The 18,190-nt window shown below is 47.5% G+C and overlaps 2 protein-coding genes and 1 long non-coding RNA gene across 22 annotated transcripts in view; 1 reads left to right on the forward strand and 2 right to left on the reverse strand.

Annotated features, from left to right (window-relative positions):
• Nucleotides 1-6,597, reverse strand: part of LOC127591977 (DNA (cytosine-5)-methyltransferase 3A-like) — a 26,577-nt gene extending 19,980 nt beyond the window's left edge. For 9 of the 12 annotated variants that reach the window (XM_052052306.1, XM_052052305.1, XM_052052304.1 and 6 more), the window contains exons 1-4: nucleotides 6,421-6,597; nucleotides 4,237-4,318; nucleotides 2,436-2,628; nucleotides 727-834 (exon numbers count right to left, since the gene is read on the reverse strand). In XM_052052306.1, the coding sequence (XP_051908266.1) occupies nucleotides 727-834; nucleotides 2,436-2,504 (177 nt within the window). In that variant the 5' untranslated portion in view covers nucleotides 2,505-2,628; nucleotides 4,237-4,318; nucleotides 6,421-6,597. Of the gene's footprint in view, nucleotides 1-726; nucleotides 835-2,435; nucleotides 2,629-4,236; nucleotides 4,319-6,183; nucleotides 6,401-6,420 lie in introns of those variants that run through there. The other 3 variants (XM_052052303.1, XM_052052301.1, XM_052052295.1) reach the window with 2 other exon arrangements.
• Nucleotides 5,812-8,729, forward strand: LOC127592023 (uncharacterized). The gene is made up of 2 exons (XR_007960049.1): nucleotides 5,812-5,974; nucleotides 7,383-8,729. It is a non-coding gene; the product is annotated as an uncharacterized LOC127592023 (long non-coding RNA).
• dtnba (dystrobrevin, beta a) overlaps nucleotides 8,641-18,190 on the reverse strand; it is a 15,227-nt gene continuing 5,677 nt past the window's right edge. For 2 of the 9 annotated variants that reach the window (XM_052052324.1, XM_052052322.1), the window contains exons 3-22: nucleotides 17,488-17,592; nucleotides 17,340-17,420; nucleotides 17,031-17,244; nucleotides 16,832-16,917; nucleotides 15,839-15,993; nucleotides 15,604-15,703; nucleotides 15,313-15,479; nucleotides 15,065-15,189; nucleotides 13,748-13,819; nucleotides 13,295-13,375; nucleotides 11,980-12,067; nucleotides 11,796-11,875; nucleotides 11,516-11,629; nucleotides 10,617-10,713; nucleotides 10,374-10,394; nucleotides 10,089-10,236; nucleotides 9,900-9,989; nucleotides 9,758-9,805; nucleotides 9,402-9,434; nucleotides 8,641-9,033 (exon numbers count right to left, since the gene is read on the reverse strand). In XM_052052324.1, the coding sequence (XP_051908284.1) occupies nucleotides 9,427-9,434; nucleotides 9,758-9,805; nucleotides 9,900-9,989; nucleotides 10,089-10,236; nucleotides 10,374-10,394; nucleotides 10,617-10,713; nucleotides 11,516-11,629; nucleotides 11,796-11,875; nucleotides 11,980-12,067; nucleotides 13,295-13,375; nucleotides 13,748-13,819; nucleotides 15,065-15,189; nucleotides 15,313-15,479; nucleotides 15,604-15,703; nucleotides 15,839-15,993; nucleotides 16,832-16,917; nucleotides 17,031-17,244; nucleotides 17,340-17,420; nucleotides 17,488-17,578 (1,866 nt within the window). In that variant the 5' untranslated portion in view covers nucleotides 17,579-17,592 and the 3' untranslated portion in view covers nucleotides 8,641-9,033; nucleotides 9,402-9,426. The remainder of the gene's footprint in view (nucleotides 9,034-9,401; nucleotides 9,435-9,757; nucleotides 9,806-9,899; nucleotides 9,990-10,088; nucleotides 10,237-10,373; nucleotides 10,395-10,616; nucleotides 10,714-11,515; nucleotides 11,630-11,795; nucleotides 11,876-11,979; nucleotides 12,068-13,294; nucleotides 13,376-13,747; nucleotides 13,820-15,064; nucleotides 15,190-15,312; nucleotides 15,480-15,603; nucleotides 15,704-15,838; nucleotides 15,994-16,831; nucleotides 16,918-17,030; nucleotides 17,245-17,339; nucleotides 17,421-17,487; nucleotides 17,593-18,190) is intronic. The other 7 variants (XM_052052326.1, XM_052052328.1, XM_052052327.1 and 4 more) reach the window with 7 other exon arrangements.

An 18,190-nucleotide genomic window follows, 5' to 3' on the forward strand; every position in this document is an offset into this window, starting at 1 on the left:
GAGTCAAAAAAATAAATAAAACGGACATCATTTGTGGTCTATAAAACAGTTGTGCCGTCTTGATGCTTTTGTAGAATCTATTTTAGCTTCCAGACGCTGTAGAGTGGGGAAGGCTTTCTCCAAACTTTGTGCTTGACTTGACACAGCTCTTCCGGCGCAAAACGTAGCAAGCAGACGAGTCGAGAGCAAGCGCGGCGGATGACGAGCAAATGCTGTTCTTCGAAGCTCGGCGCCAACCTTTCCTCACTGCTCACGTCACTGCAACACAACCTCGCTCCCTGACCGCGACACTAAGCCGAAGGGGACCGTGCTCCTCTCGACTGTAGCTACTATTTGAGTCAAGTCGAGGTCAATCGGCAGAAGAGGCCGCGCGCAATCAAATAAAAGAAACAAGAACTGTCGTTTCTGCTCTTCCAAAAAAAATAAGGAGTCTTATTACTGATGCTCAGCAATGCCAGGAATGCAGGAAATACATCCAGGCTAATTACAAGTTTCAACCGGTCGAATGCCATAGACGGGCTAGCTAATTTGTCAAAAAAAGTGACAGTGATCTTTCGCAGCTGGATGAGACAGGAGATACAATGGTGTCAACAAGAGGGGGGGACAGCGCAGGCCTTGGCAAAGCACGAGAACATCAATCACGGTGATCGTTTGGGAGTCGAATGGACTTTCTAGGCCAAAGGGGGTCGGTCGGGTGCGAGGCTAATGAAAGCGCAGTGTACTCACAGGAAGAAACTGTTTGCGTTTCCTGCTAGGACGGCCCACTCGGCGCTTGTTTGGGGGGCTCCCCAGAGTGGCCTCCTCTGGACTGTCCTGGTCTGCGCCATCTTCACTCTGGCCAATAGAAATAGGTCAAGTTCAAGATGCCCCTGCCAGCACTGTGTAAACTGCGCTCTTGCCATGAGAGGAGCCGGCCAGGAAAAAGGTTGCTCTAAAGCGGCTCCTGAACCCGTCACGAGATCATATGTTTGTTTTGACAACATTTTTCTGCGTAGGCGACTTCATCTCGCCAAATTGCATTTTGTTCATTCAGATCCCAAATTCAAAATGGGCACCGTCATACAAAGCCTCGGCGTCTTGTGACCCACTTTGGTTCCGGCCGCAAGTCTGATTTCCATTCAGATCATACCGAGCGCGTTTTTCTGACGTCTTACAAACGTGACGTGTGAAGACTACGGTGTTGACGTGAACTTAAAACCTTCTGGTTTGAGTCAGATCAAGGCTCAACAAAAATTCCGGTGTGCCGCTTTCACTGCAATGTTTTCCCTTCACGCCTTCAATCCTTTCCCTGCTTCCCCGAGTGGACCCTGTGTTGCAGTGACAAGAGAGTGGTTGCTAAGGTGCAGAAACTGCTTAGCAACCGTCTCCGACTGGACCGCCGTGCTGACTAAACGCTCTGGTGTCGCTTCCCGGATGATCGTTCGGCGCGGCAAACGGCGAGTACCGGCTCGTCTGCCTGCTCGGCTGGTCCGTACGGCACCGTCACGTCTCTCGAGCGGACGGAATATTGCGAGCTTGGCGAGTGCCAAGAGTCGTTCCAGCTCCATATTGAGAAGCCCACTCGACCGTATCCATGTTAGCAAGTGTCAAAGCGCACAAACACACACAGGCCGGCCAATCTGTTCCTATATCTTTGGTCTATTTCTGACTCACGGCGGGTTATTTTAGGCCGGCCGCAGTTGCTAAGCAACCAGACTGCAAGCCAGGCGGGATGAGGAGGATCCCATCAGCATCAGACAGCCCGTCCTCTCGCTTTCTCTTTCCATATCCGCACCTTACTTGCTCTCTCCATTTTCTTTTCTCGTATTCTCTGGCTCTCTGAGCCAATGGAGCATTTCGCTATCCAAATTGGGGGATGGGGGGGGGGGCGCAGGCTTTAAATTGTACAAGTGTATGTTCAGAATAATACAATTACTGGTACATTACATTACGCTCAAAGGTACTCAAATAAGATTAGTGCTACTTGAGGACAACAGGAGTCATGAAAAAATAAAAAGCAGCCATAAAAAATAAGTAGATCAGTACTGAGTGAAAACAAAAAAAACAGCTACTCATATACTGCATCATTTCTGCGTTACTTATTTTAAAAATTGCCGCAAGAATGTCTAATAGATAAAAATATAAAACAGGAATGTGCACATTTAGATATTGCCCAACATGACTTTAAATAAAACGACATTAACCGCAGTACGGGCAAAGTCATCCAAAATACATTAAATTGACGTCTTTGTTTACACAAGTGAAGCAGCAGGAGTAGGCTAACCAAAAAGTAATTATACGGCTAGAATATAATTTGATTATATGGTTGTTAATTGTACAGCTAGAATATCAAGTGTGGACACCTGAGAACCGATTTCATTGGTGGGAAAAGAAAAAAAAATAGATCAAGAAAATTCAAGCGCTTGTCAAGACTAGAAGAAGAAAAATAAACTTACCATGTCATTGGAGCTTTTGTTTTCTGGCAGCCGAGACAGTTCGGTGACTGCGGGACCGTTGGACGGCATGACGAAAGCAATTTTACAAAGTGGAATTTAAAAACGGATAAAATCAAAGTCCCTCAGAAGCAGCAGGTGCGCCGTCATTCAAAGTGTCCGACGATCACTCAGTCACTCGGTCCCTCCCCCTCTCCTGAAAGCAGAGAGGAAACATGCAAAACACGAGTGAATAAAACAGGAAGTTTGCGTCGAAAAGCGGCAGCGCGCAGACTTCACAGGAGATGTTTCGACATATTAGGACTGATGTGCCTGCACAAAGCGTCCCTTTTGAACAGGCAAACCAGCTCACTCAGCAATGGACCTAACGCAGAAAACGATGTCTCCTTTATTCTTTTCATCAAGAGCCAATTAGATCGGGGGGGGGGGGTGCGATATATACCGTCGGCATCAATCAAACAACAGAACTCTTCGGTCATTTCAAGAAGTGCCGATCAAGACTTTTCCTCAACTTCTGATCAGCGCGTTTCATTCGAAGCAATTGACAGTTGCCAACACTGAAGTCACGAGAAATACGAATGTGTGACTGAATGAATGATTGTTAGATTGGGCTTAGTTTGCACGTATAATGAGACAGGTGACCTGAGCCAGGTCGTTTTGTTGCTTTCTCTTCCTTTTGCGTGGCTTTTCATTGTCTATACCCTTGGCACACATACAAGTTGAATCCAGTTAAGACCACGTAGTCACACATTGTCACATGGGCTCGTCAGAGCCCCCCCCCCTCCCCCTCGCCCCTACGCGGGGGGTGGCCAAGGGAGTGAAAGAACAGGAATCAATGAGTTGGGAGTGAGACCTTCTTTCCACATCTGGCAGAATAAGGCTCCACGGCCATGTGTCGATCTTTCTGGCATCCATTAAATACTTGAATTGAGAACGTGCAGTCTTCTGGTGGTTACTCTTGGTGTGGCGAGCATTCTAATTAAAGCACCGGCAAAAGGCCCGCAGATCGTTTCAGTTCAATACAAACATAACACCGGCTATTAGTTTACGGTGGAACATATCTAAAAACCGGCCTTTTATCATCCATTTATGGCGATAGAGTACGCGTCAATGTTTTTGGACAATGCATATATGCCGACAAGCAGCTTGATAGGCAATCAAATCAGTGCTCCAAAAATCCAAACAGCCTGTCCACCACATTGTCACCAAAGCCTGAAATACCTCACAGCATCTGTGCAATGATTACATTCAAAATCAACAGCAGCGGGGCAACATTGCAGGAATTATTAGTGAGGCTGAACGTTTTCTATTTTGAAGCAAAAAAAAAAAAAAAAACGGGAATGCCGCGAGATTCATGATGCTTCTTCTGGCCACAAAGCAATGTTGTGAAATGGAGTCAGGGTGACGAATAAACTATGTCAGGACTGGATTGAGGACAAGGACTATGTGCACCAGACAAGAGTGGAACTTTTAGTCATGTCAAACAGATGAGCAAGATTCAGTTCACCCAAATCTATCCCGATTGAAATATAAATATATAATATATAATATATATAATATAATTTGAAATTGGTGGTCCTTTGGTCACAGGCTACATTGGAATTTTCTACAATTTTCTACAATGCTCAGACCGATTTCTACATTGGGCTTTGCTGCACATATGAAAATGAATTCCAACAGTTCTGCCTAGCAACAACCGGCCATGTGAAAGTGCGACACAACCTTCGGGGGTGGGAGGCGCGGAGCTCTTTTGTTGCCGCACCGATTCAAGCACACAAAAATACATGTTTGAATTTTGCCTCACCTGATCTGGTGCCTCGGAAAAATCCCATTTCCATCCATCCGTTTTCTATCGCGCTTTGCCTCCTTAGGGGGTCAGCTGGAGCCTATGAGGACGACAAAGCGGATGGATGGTCATTTGGGAGAGACGGTTCACTTTGGCAATCTTCACGTCAGTCCACCCGTTCGAAGAACAGTCAACGCTGCAATAGAGGTGCAGCTATTCAAAAACATGCAAATCCGTTCCAACTATCAGTTTTCTACAACAACGCTCATCTTGTTCAGGGTCACTGGACAATCGCACTCATGTTCATGCTGTCAGTGAGTGGAAAGTGGACATGCACTGCCTGCGCCCAAGTCAGAGGAATGAAGAGCCACAAAACAAATCCTTCATTAAACAAGTCTTAGCGAGTGAAAGATGGAACCCTCCACTAATCGCCAGCCAATTGCGGGGAACACAGAGACAAATAATCAATCATTTACGTTCGCAAGTCTATAATTAACCAAGCATGGTTCTTTTGAGAATGTGTGTGGGGGGGGGGGAGCGAGAGTATCTGGAGAAAGCCCACGCAAGCATGCAAGAAAGAACACGTTAACTCCACAAAGTAAGGGCCTGATTGGAGATTCAAACCCAGAACCTCTTGGCTATGATGCAGACATGCTAACCACGAGATCACCGTGCTGTCATCTTGCTAGAATGACTTCATAAAACTTCTGATGTGATGTCAACATCAAGTCATTGCTAACATCTGCAAGTACAGTTTCTGTTGTACTGCAAGTCAAGAGTCTGACGCAAGATCTACCAATGTCACACTTTTAACGTGGGAACAAAAAAAAAAGACATCAAAAGGCTTAGAATCATCACAACTAAACTAGACCACCGTATTGATTTATAAATCCTGCACTTTATTGTGGAGTACACCACCTCACTGCTCACAGTGTGGCCTTACGTCAGCCACTGTAAAGACAGTCAGGCAGCGGGCCAGCGGAAAACGAGGGCTGGAAACTTTGCAGAAAAGGGTGTACAATAACCATGCAAGACCCCAAGGGTCTCACAGCTCAATTTGCAGGCCAACTCCTTCTTCCGAGCGAGTTGGATGTAGGTCACACACACTGCGCATAAGCATACACACACAGAGCTCACATTCCTATAGAAACTGTATGTAAGAAAAATTGTTCCAGCTGTTTTGCCAGCTGCTTTTTAAATTTGACTCCAGTCCAAGCAAAAAGCCTGTCTGAACTGGTGGGGGAATAAATTGTTGCCAAATGGCTTGGAAATGCTTCATTGATAAGTCAAGGTAGGAAGATGCAGCCGGTGGTAGAAATGTCTCATAAAAATAATTTTAGGGGTGCTATTTCTGCAACTGGGCGCTTTGCACGATCCGTAGTCATCTTAAACATGACTGGTAGCCTATGTATAGAGGCGCAAATGCAAAACAAAGGTGACAGCTAGAGGACGAATGTCAATGTAAGGACACACTAGAAATCAAAAGATTTTAGATGCGGCGCTGGTCATTTGTGTTTTACTCGCCGCATGAATAAACTTTTATTTTATAAGCGCATGCCGGAAATGCAGTTGAGTCCTTAGGATAATATGACATACTCCTGTTAATGACAATTAATATTAGAGGCGACCCTCAGGCGGCCTTCGGCGGGTTACTTGTCAAAATAAAAAAATAAACGTCTAATCCCATCGGGGGGCGGCAAGACAGTCACAAACACGGGCTTGTTTGTGCGTCTGTAACGGCGATAAGCTTTGCTAGGTCAGGTAAAACACACATACACACACACGCGCGCGCACACACACACACACATACACATTTGGACCGAATGCACCCAATCACCCCGGAGGCGCGTCCCCGTGTGCTCGCTCGCCCGCCCGCCGCGCAGTCGACGGTGCAGCGCTCCGATATGTCCCCGTCGATCTGCCACTGGCTTAAAACGGACGGCTGGCGTTCCGGTTTAATGTTACCTGGCGGTGTCGCCTGGAGGCGGTTAAGCTCTGTTGCAAGATGTTAGCATTACAGCCCCCCCATATTTGATTTGACATTCCTCCCACCCTACCCCAAAAAAACTCCCAAGTTCACTCTCAGGCTTTGCGCATAGCTCCAACCCCTCGACCGTTTCGTTGCAATGACTATCCGAGGTGGTTTGTGTTTACAGCGAAACCCAAACAGCTGCTACCGCCAAATGTAATCTTTGTATTTACCGTATTGTCCGACCCTGATGGCCGTCGTTTTCCCCTCCTCGCGTTCTCTCCCGACCTCTCTCTCTCTCTCACTCTCTCTCTCTCTCTCTCCTTCCCTCTCGCTCAACCGGGTCTTCTCAGTTCGCTGCTGTCTCGCGCTCCCCCCGCCTGCTTCCGTCTCTCTCTCCCTCCCTCTCTGTCATTAGCCGGAGACGCTGGTGCACCGGCGAAGGTCTCCACCGGGTCCTAAAGCCTACATAATAATAATAATAATGATAATACTGATGATGATAAATGGGGCTCCATTTTTGTTACATTTCGTGTTTTTGACGGTTTGTCCGGTGCAATAAATGGCTCAAAATCACGGACGCACAGCGTTTAATTGTGCCATAAATCTACGCTTCATTTCATAGCTATTTTTATTTCATCATCATCATCTCCAAAAATCAATTTCGTCATTAGCAAAAAATAAACTCCCTTCTCGATTTGACTAGTCGCTCTCGCTGCATCGCCACGATTGCAGAGTTTTCTCAGTAAAGCTAACGTCACCGGTTCCTGTGGTGATCCGCACTTGCTGTCACAATAAAAGTGTTGTCCTTCGTCGTGGTTACCATCGCTCAAAAGCTACCTTTTATTTTGAAACCACCAATTTGATCGGTGATATCACTGGTCCGTAAGTGTTAATGGTTAATTGTCTAAATCTTAGGTGTCAAACTCAGGTCCTGGAGGGCTCTCCAGGACCTGAGTTTGATATCTATGGTCTAAATAAGATAAGATATCCTTTATTCGTCCCACACTGGGGAAATTTACATGTATCCTCCGATTGGCTGGCAACCACACTGGAGTGTACTCCACCTCTCGCCCATGTCAGCTGGGCTAAGCTCTCGCTCCCCCATGACCCTAAAGAGAACAAGTGATATAGAAAATGAAAATTGATGTATCATGATTTTTAATATGTTGCTGTAATGTTGTCCTCCTCACAGATGAGCATCCTGACAGAATAACAAGCTAAATGGTCTTGGAGAAAGGCGTCGCAATCGGCATTGACCTGGGCATCACGTATACCGCTTGTTGTAGGTGCTAAGAAGAGACCGGACACACCGGATCCAGTTTGATCATTCATAGAATTTATTGCAGGTCTGACACATCGCTCACATATGTTCGCAGCTGACAGCATTTACAGTTTCAAGTAAGGATGTGGCTAGCCGCTCCTTATTGAGGCCATTTGGAGTTGTCATAGCAGAGGACTCGCGTGTGCAACCTAACATGAATAACGACGGTCCTGTTCTCCGGTGAGTCCCAGATGCGGGCCATGGAACGGGACTGTCATACATGCTCATGAGTTTAACCACGCAACGACATGAGCCAATGGCCGCTGCGATGAGGGTACTGTATTTTGTTCACATGCACGCTGTAACGTGAACACCAGCTGAAAATGAGTCTTGACGCTTTCAATTACTGAACTGGCACAAGCTCGTTTCTTTGGTTCAGTTTTTGCACATGCAGCAAAGCGCCGTGCACGGTTGTTTTTTTTTTTTTTTTTGGGTATCGTCAACGTCACACAGTGAAGCGAATCGTTCTCACAAATGTACTGTTCGGAAAGCTTGAAATGAAAAGGCAGTCAAGTGGCAAAGCGCGAGGAGTCATTTTGAGCTGCAGAGTCTGAGGATCGTTCGATCAGTTGGGAGACAGCAAGATGAGTTTAAGGTTTTGATTGAATGGCCATATTTGTTGAAAATCCCCCTTAAAAATATATAAAGATGTGTTTTTTTTCCCTTCTATTGGATAAAACAAGTTGAGACATCTGCTTTTGAGGCATCAATGTAACCTAGTCGCTAACAAAAATGATTGACTTCACTTCTACGTTCATGTCTCCTCTCGCTTTGCTTTTACATAAAAACAATTTACGGGAATAATATTTATTTCATGTTTCTCTGTCACACACACACACACACGCAGACATTTTACTCTTATCAATTCAGTACCAGAACAACCCAACCTGAGCTGCTATAATACGAGCACCTGTGGCGCAGGAGCAAATGTCCCATTCAAGATTTATGTCTCAGCAGGCCTTGACCACTTCTCATCATCTTGACTCTCACAACAAACGATAGCTGGCAAAAATCAAACCAAAGCAAAAATAAATAAATACAAAGCACACAGTGCTGAAACGTCATCATTTCATCTCGTGTTTTTTTTTTTTTTAACAGTTGACCTTCTTTGTTCTTTTTTCCGGCACTACCGCTACATCCTTTATTACCATCCTGAGAATTAAAGCTTCTTAACACATCTGCCTCCTCTCTCTCACTTACTTTACCCTCATTTAAAAATTTTAAAAAATGAAAAAAAAAAACGCTAAAGCGTGCGCGCACACACACACACACACAGGCTTGAGTAAAACGAGGCTTCTTGTTCCTTGTTTAGCTACGCTCCGATATGTCAACACCAAATGAATCTCGCAGTGACAAGACAAACACTGATTCAGAGCTCTACATCAGTAAATGGACTCAAGTTTGGTGTCCAGCATGGCGAGTGCTTCATCGGCACTTAATGTTCCAATTCCCACTGGCTAGTGAGGATGTTTCTCGTCTCCAGTTTAGCTTCTTCTTTGGCTGGGATGAGACACCGCACTGCCTGAGGAGAGTGGCATCATTGTCATTTGCACCCAATGACACACTTCGGCTTGGGCATGAGTCCCCCGTCCCCACTACATAAAAAATGGAGTGCCTTAAGTCATTTGGCGCAATTGTGACAGGCAGTGAACAAGCTATGCCTACTAGAATGAAAATATCATGCCGGCATGTCCACTTTAGAGTGCCTCGTCGTCAGCCATGAGTGCGTGCAATGCACGAAGAGAAAGATGGAAGCGTGGATCCATTCACACAATGGAAAAGTCGCATTTTTGTCTCCTGCGCACTTGTAAAAGAGAGCTTTCCTTCAAGTGTATTTACATTACTCTTATTTCAAAAGGGGCTTTAAAAAAAAAAGAGGCTCATACTTACCATTTTTATTTGTCCGTGATGACATTTAACCTGCTGGATGGAAAAGAATGCTTCATGAGAAAACCAGCAAAAAAAAGAATCGACAGACAAGAAAGCACTGTCATGTGAAAATATGCTGCTACCACAAAAAGCTTCATAAGAACCACATGGGCCTCAGAGTTCTAAAAGTAGATCCAGATGCATGGTCGCAGCGGGACCTCCCTTATGAGGACAGACTTGTGCCCGTGAAGAGGATTATTCTATGAAAATCTCCAAATCAAAACTCGGCGCAATATATATCGAGCTGGAGCTCTTGTTGTGTTCAAGGATTAGCACGTTAGCGTGCTAACGAGTGTTCAGGAGATGTACGATATTACCTCTGTCCTTCCCGTTGAGCAATCTCTCCTCTTCCTCTCGGCCTTCATCTGCGGAGAAAAGGCACGTGAATAACTTCTCCGCGGATGGTTTATTTTAAACTTGAGCTTTTGCGGCACCAAACGAGAATCGGCGTGTGCGTACCAGAATGAAGCTCTTTGACCAGTGAGGACACGGTGTTGGTAATGGAGTCGGCTGCTACTAGAAGGTCATTCCTCAAGTTTCGCCTGGTGCCTGAAGACATTCGACAACAGGAAAATAATAAGGAATTATGCCTCTTAAATGTCTCTCTCTCTCTCTCTCTGAAAGCCGGAATCATTTTCACAATCTTACCTTGGGCAAAGGCCTCCTGGACATCCCCGCCCACACCGGCAAGGGAGTCTTGGGGCGAATACATCTGCGGCGACGCCGTACCAACCGAGCGGGCAGGCGAAGGGCTCAGCCGGGTGGCAAAAGTGTGAGAGGATCCCGCGGCCTGCGCCTAAAAGAAAGATTTGCAATGATGAAAAACATCATAGAATAGATCACGATTGACCCGAAACAGGTTTATCGAGTTGTTCATGGGTTTGTTTGTTTCGTTTTTTTTTCACCCCCTTCGAAAAGGGGGTTTAAACTTACTGCCTGTCGCTGTTCCTCATCCTACGGGGTCAGAGCACGGGCAGATGGAAACAAATGCAGAAAAGGGTGAAAAGAAAGAGGTCAGACGTGAGCAGTGAAGGAACAGGTACGACTCTCAAGGAGGAGCCAGAGGGAGTGAGGCGAGTTTAAGCGACAATTAACAGCATCGGCTAGAGAGAAGATGTGGAAAATAAGAGTGTGTGTGTGTGTGTGTGTGTGTATGTCTAAATGGACGTGTCTAACCTTGAGCAGCTTCATCAGTCCCTCCAGCTGGACCATCAGTTCTCTCCTGCTCTCTTGCAGAGACGACATCCTCTGCTCCAGCTCATCTTTCCTCTGTCTGCAACACAACAAATCCCGATCATCACTCTCGGCGTGTCAATAGAGAAGTTTCTAAATGCTCCTTATTTTCAGTTCCGAGCGAGCGTAGCCCTCCAAACCAACATCGTTTGACAGAACAAATCCCTCATGCACTGGCCCAGTAGTCCAGTGGTTAGCACGTCGGCTTTACAGTGCAGAGGTACCGGGTTCGATTCCAGCTCCGGCCTCCCTGTGTGGAGTTTGCATGTTCTCCCCAGGCCTGCGTGGGTTTTCTCCGGGTGCTCCGGTTTCCTCCCACATTCCAAAAACATGCGTGGCAGGCTGATTGAACACTCTAAATTGTCCCTAGGTGTGAGTGTGAGTGCGAATGGTTGTTCGTCTCTGTGTGCCCTGCGATTGGCTGGCAACCGATTCAGGGTGTCCCCCGCCTACTGCCCGAAGACGGCTGGGATAGGCTCCAGCACCCGCCGTGACCCTAGTGAGGATCAAGCGGTTAGGAAGATGAATTAATGAATGAATCCCTCCTGCTCGGTTTGTTGTTGTTGTTGTTCCTGAAAAGCGCAAACGCGTTGGATGAATTTCCAGTTTTTCCTGCAGTGGTTTTTCCAAACATCCATCTGTCATTGCCATCTGCCATGAAGCCTCCCCGCTTTGCGCTGCAAAGCCCGACCGCACATTTCTCGCTCGCTCGGACACCCGCGGCATGTAAATGCTGACAATTCATTGTCGGAATGACTTCAACCGCAGCGAGATTACGTGCGGACACGCCGATAGCGCTTAGCATCGGCATACGTGAGACGTTTCCTGGACCGCGTGCTCACCTGAGCAGGCGAAGCTCGGCCAGGAGAGTCGGGTTGGTAGCGCCCTTTTCTGGACCGGGCTGGCACACGGCGTCGTGTTCTGAACGCAGGCGCTTGATCTCTGCCAAAATCTCTCTGTGTGATGAAACAACGTGGCGGTCAAGGTCGGGCAGACGCAGTCCCCCCCCCAAAAGCTAGTTTTGAAAATAATACAAATAAGTGCAGTTCAGTTTAACCTCCAACGTCGGGATACGCGCAGAGGTTAAATTAAGATCCTTGCTCCTCGCCCACACTTTTCTACCTGTTTTTGGATTCCAGCTGAGCGATGAGCTCCCTCTTCTGTTTGTTTACATCAAAGTTGATGCTTCGAGTGGGTATGACCTAAACACACACACACGACGAATCAAGATTGTTGGCCGGTGCCTTGCGCGTTTCTTGTGTATCAATAAAGCTCATGAATACGGGAAATTGAAAAATGACCTCACCCCTGAGCTTTCAGTCTCCGCCAGTCGAGAAGTGTAGCGGGCGATGAGTTTGTGCTCCTCGTCTTGTCTGCCGGGGCTGCGTGCGCCGCTAAGGGCGAGAACACATTTACTCGAAATTTAATGTCGCTTTCCAAACTGCATGCCAGCGTTTTTAGTCACGGATTCGACATCACTCACATCAAAAATCGTTGGCACCGCCCTACCCACTCTTGAGGACTTGCACACTGCAAGAATCAAGACAAGGGCACGGAAAATCCTCCTGGATCCCCCGCACCCTGCCCACCACCTTTTTCAGCCACTCCCCTCCCCTCAGGCAGACGCTACAGATCCTTTTCATTCATTCATTCATTCATCTTCCGAGGCGCTTGATCCTCACTAGGGTCGCGGGGGGTGCTGGAGCCCAACCCAGCCGTCTCCGGGCAGTAGGCGGGAGACACCCTGAATCGGTTGCCAGCCAATCGCAGGGCACACAGAGACGAACAACCATTCACACACACACTCACACCTAGGGACAATTTAGAGTGTTCAATCAGCCTGCCACGCATGTTTTTGGAACGTGGGAGGAAACCGGAGCACCCGGAGAAAACCCACGCAGACCCGGGGAGAACATGCAAACTCCACACAGGGAGGCCGGAGCTGGAATCGAACCCGGTACCTCTGCACTGTGAAGCCGACGTGCTAACCACTGGACTACCGGGCCGCCCCGCTACAGATCCATGCGCACCAAATCCAGTAGACACTTAAAGAGCTTCTTCCCTCTAGCCATTAACTCCTTAAACAGTCACTGACATAGTCACTCTTCTTGCACCACAAAATGGTACTACAAAACTACCGGTTACTCTAAAATGGTTCAATGATTTTGTTGTTTACGATGATACTAGTGCAGCGTGTTATACCGGAGACAAATTCCTGGTGTGTTCTACATACTTGGCCAATAAAGATGATTCTGATTCTGATTCTGATCACGACGTAGCGCAGAGACTTAAAAGTAAAGTAACACCGCAGGAGGGGAAATCCTGTCCCCCCCCCAAAAAAAGATAATATTGCTTCCTTTTGCTATTTAAAGTCGCAGATGTCTCAAACTAACACATAAGATCCCACCCCCACCCCCTTCCGCTTCCCCAAAAGCAAAACAAGGCTGCCAACAAACTGCATCCGGACTGACTTCTCGTATGTTTGGCTTACGAGCCATACTTGGTTCTCTCCTTTGCCTTTTTTAGACCAAAAGAATGACGAAGGAGCGGAATGTTTGGATTCCAACGAGTGAGTCAGTCCGCGAGGCCGCGGCCGGCCGTCTCGCTGCAGCCTCTCTCACCGTGGGCTGCTTTGGAGGCGGTTCACATAAGCGGCGATCAAAGCGTGCTCCTCATTCATGCGCCGAGCTGCTGCCAAACTGCTGACACAAGTTAGACACGGCAAAGTAAGCACATCGTGTACGCGACATGGGCAAAAGTCTTGGGACACTCAACCGGCGTCGCAACATTTTTAGCCCAAATATAAGACCGCTTTCTTGGATTCTAATAAAGTTAGATTATTTTTTTTAAGTCACACTGACGAGCAAAATAGATGCACATTAGAGTGAGTGATTTGACGTATCGCGGTCACTCCGATTTAAAAAGCGACGCCGATTTTGGTAAAAGTGCTCTCCAGGATCAAATCAATGAAGCCAAGCCCGTCCATTGGGTCGTAATTCTCGTGCAAGCCATACAAAACATTTAAAATCATGCAACTACTGCAAATGCTACACCGGTATGTTGCCAAACCTTACCTCTTGGAGGACTCCGGTGCCGATGAAGACAGCATCATGGCCGGACTCGGGTTCGCAACAGGTTGAGAAGGGCTGCACGTACAATGACAAACACAATGACGACTTTGAAAAAATATGCAAACACAAGAAAGAAAAAAATTGTTCATAGCCATCGGCTCATGAAGTGCAGAGCCCCCGGGCTAGCACATTCGAAGCTCACATTCTCACACGCTTCGGTGTAGTCATGCAACGGTGAATCATTCCGGTCAGAGTCAACACAGGCGGAGCAAAGATCACAAGGTGTCCAAAAAGACTGACGGAAAGCAACCAAAGCGAAAGGCTGCAAAAGGCCCCAAAAACTGAGAACGATGCTACCCGATGCTACTTCATGACGCGCATACTCACGACCGAGTGCGGCAGCTCAGCGCTGGCTCGAATAAAAAGCTCAATGCCGGGAGGCATGCAATGAACCCAATCTGCTGATGTTCGGGAAAATCAAACAGTGTGACTGCAGCCGCATGGGGGCGGAGCCACCAAAGCGGTTGGCTGGATTTGTTATTTCCCTAAAGCTACCTGCATGCGTCTGCCAACACGTAACGATGGCGGCAATGACCAATAAGAGAAGTTGGTGAAAATCTGGCCCTGAGGAATCCCTTTACAGCTCCTCATGACAACTAACCTTTAGGCCGCAAGTCTCTGACAACCAGACGAAAGTCCTGCTTAGGGCAAAATTGTTGGGCGACAGCAACATCGGAGCATTCCGAGAGAGGATCACGTGCGTTTTAAAAATAAGCTCAAACTAAATAATGTTTGTGGGCGGCCCGGTAGTCCAGTGGTTAGCACGTCGGCTTCACAGTGCAGAGGTACAGGGTTCGATTCCAGCTCCGGCGTCCCTGTGTGGAGTTTGCATGTTCTCCCCGGGCCTGCGTGGGTTTTCTCCGGGTGCTCCGGTTTCCTCCCACATTCCAAAAACATGCGTGGCAGGCTGATTGAACACTCTAAATTGTCCCGAGGTGTGAGTGCGAATGGTTGTTCGTCTATGTGTGCCCTGCGATTGGCTGGCAACCGATTCAGGGTGTCCCCCGCCTACTGCCCGAAGACAGCTGGGATAGGCTCCAGCACCCCCCGCGACCCTAGTGAGGATCAAGCGGCTCGGAAGATGAATGAATGAATGAATAAATAATGTTTGTGATCAACAATTTTCCCCACGCTAAATCAAGGAACCACAACCACGCTTAGTAGCCGAAAAAAAGTATAACTTGGACAGCAGCGTGTCCAGAAATAACATTTTTTTTGGGAATGCAACTTCTTCAACAGAAGTGTGTGTGTGAGTCTTACACGATATTAGCGAGATTGAGGGTCCTCTCAGGTTCTTCTGGGTAAACCGGGTGGGAGGCTTCCCTGGATGATACGCAACCCAAAGTTTTGCCCAAGGCTCGGCCCAGCTTGGTTGCAGGCGACTTCTACATTAAGACAAACCAAATGGGTCAAAGGGGTTCGGACCGATGGCAGTTCTTGCCTCATGACTCCTTTCTTTCCTCATGACGTTAGATGAACCTTTGCTCGCTTCAACCCTCGAGACTCACCCAGGACGAGTGCTCCTTCATCTGATGCTGGTCGCTATGAGAGCCGTTGGCATTTCCACGCCAGAAGCAGTTTTGGCAAAGCTGGTACCCTCGGCAACGCAGGCAGCGGTAGCGTAAGCCCGTCATCCCGTCGCTACGGCAGTAGGAACACGAGACGGGATGGTAGACTGAGAGGAGAAAGGGAAAAAAAAAAAGTTGCACATAAAACAGGATTAAAAAAAAAAATCTTTTTAAATCTCTCAAAAACTAAACGCATCATATTAAAGTGCGCACGGGTACATTTTCATCTACCGTTTTCCACGTTGGCGAGGCGATGCATGAGGGGCAGCCAGACGAGACACGGAGGAGGGTCAGATACAATGCCCAGGAACATGTTGAGCATCACCCTCTTCTAGAACAACAATTAGACGCAAACTCTTCATTGGCAAAGACAAAACGATTGCAGATAAAAGCCCCAAAAGAACGTCGACCACACAAAATCTCACTCGAACGTTCTGCAACAGATGCGGTGCTGAAGCCCTTTTACCTGGTGGGGGAAGCAGGAGTGGACAATGTTATTTGTGTAGCCAAAGGACGGTCCTTCTTGCACAGCGCAGGGCAACTTGAGAGCCTCCAACAGGAAATGGTCACATTTGGACAGCACCATCACACCGCTGGAGTCCGAGATCTGAGAAAACACATCTGGCACACAAAACGCGGATGAAGTCAACAGCAGCACTAACACACTTTTACCACAAGGCGGCACTTGAGTATCAATTGTGCACTATGTTTTCATTTTCGGATGGGAAAACAAGGTACTGCCAGTATGGCTTTGTCGGAGCAAAGCGAGAATATAATAATGTGCGTGCAAGCAATGACAGTTGACGGCTATTTGAAAAAGTTCGTTTTAAACTCGCAGCACTTCAAGTATAATCGAATAAGCTAAATGAGAAATTGTTGGGTCGTGACCCGGGGCCAATTCTGCTGGGGCCCCCAACTGACTCTCGGCAAAAAAACAATTGATTTAATGTACAGATGATGATTTACATTCATTCATCTTCCTAACCGCTTGATCCTCACTAGGGTCGCGGGGGGTGCTGGAGCCTATGCCAGCCGTCTCCGGGCAGTAGGCGGGGGACACCCTGAATCGGTTGCCAGCCAATCGCAGGGCACATAGAGACGAACAACCATTCGCACTCACACTCACATCTAGGGACAATTTAGAGTGTTCAATCAGCCTGCCACGCATGTTTTTGGAATGTGGGAGGAAACCGGAGCACCCGGAGAAAACCCACGCAGGCCCGGGGAGAACATGCAAACTGCACACAGGGAGGCCGGAGCTGGATGCGAACCCGGTACCTCTGCACTGTGAAGCCGACGTGCTAACCACTGGACTACCGGGCCGCCCAGATGATTTACATATTTTTTTTTAAAAAATCCAGCAAATTCATCAGATCCATTTTGAAACTGGGTCAGTTTTGAGGGGGCACCGCCTCGGACAATGCGGTGACCAGCAAAATCAATATCTGCTGGATCTTACAGCGGAGTTTGTCCACGAGTTTCCCTCCGCATAGCACAGCCAGAATTGCCTTCACCGAGAACACTGTCAGTCGGCTCTCTGGTTCGCTGAAAATAAAAATAAAAATAGATACAACAGTTGTTTGCTAGGTTCCGAGAGAGTCATTTTTACTTCAAATGATGGGATATTATTATTATTATTATTTTTTGTGGTCATTTACCTCTCAATGGCGGCTAGTATGAAATCAACAAACAGGACAGTACTCTCTCGTGGCTTAATTGGATGTGTGGTGGGCAGGCGCTTGCTGAGCTGGTTGAACAGGGAGGAGACCAGGTTCTCCAGCCTGGTCACAGAAATGCCAGCGTTTAATTCCACGGCATTCAGACCGGCGTCGCGCACCGCTTCGATGACGTTGTATATGTCGATGAGATGCACTGCAAGGGAAATGATGGAGAAAAAAAAAATGCTTTTTTAAATACAGGCAACCAAATGAACAGTTACAGTATCCGGATTTTACTTTGAGACTTACAGTTACATCTCTTCTGTATGAATCTCAGCTTGCAGGCTGTTCGATATGCGGAGAGACAGATGGCATCGAGGTTCTGATCCGCTGTGACGCAAGAAGGGACATTTTGAGAAGGCTCACTTCGATCAAAAAGGCCAAACGCAGCACTCACAGAGCTCCACCAGGATCCGCCTTCTGGATGCTCCCGTGGCAAGTGGGTCCCCCCTCCTTCTCTCTGCCCGGCCCCCCGCCTCCATCACCATCTTGCATCAAGCACCTACAACACAACCAAGGATACACTTAGCGGTCACGATTCACCCGATGCTGAAGTCACGCAAAACGTCACGCGCCATTTGTACATGACGGGACGTAAATCAAGTGGCAACGAGATTAAATCCATACGTGTCGTTTTGAGAGGAGAAGATGGAGAACACTTGAGAAGTTATTGCGAGACTGATCATATCTGACGTTGGAGAGAAGCAAGAAATGAAAACAAGACGGATAGTGTCTTCCGCAAACGTGAAATACAGTACGCACAAATATTAGCATTCCTCGTCTAAACTTGGTGACAGGCTAAGCCACGCCCTCATTCACCCACCACCCCCTGTGCACATTCCAGGGAGGATTTGAACACTTCCCAGGAGGCCTCATGCTGCAGTCAGACAAAAGACGGATTCCTCCTTTCGGTCGACGCACGCATGCACGCACACAACTTTTCTTCTTAATCCCAGTTAGTCAAGTGCAAGTGTCACTTGTTCGGCGGCGCAAGGGATCCCCTTTCGCCTGCAACGACTTGACTTCCGTACAAATAAATAAATACCTCTTCTGGGTATTACAAATACTTCATTGTCATTCTCTTTTTTTTTTTTCATGGG

Source organism: Hippocampus zosterae, chromosome 19 (genome assembly GCF_025434085.1).
Source record: "Hippocampus zosterae strain Florida chromosome 19, ASM2543408v3, whole genome shotgun sequence".
Lineage (NCBI taxonomy): Eukaryota > Metazoa > Chordata > Actinopteri > Syngnathiformes > Syngnathidae > Hippocampus > Hippocampus zosterae.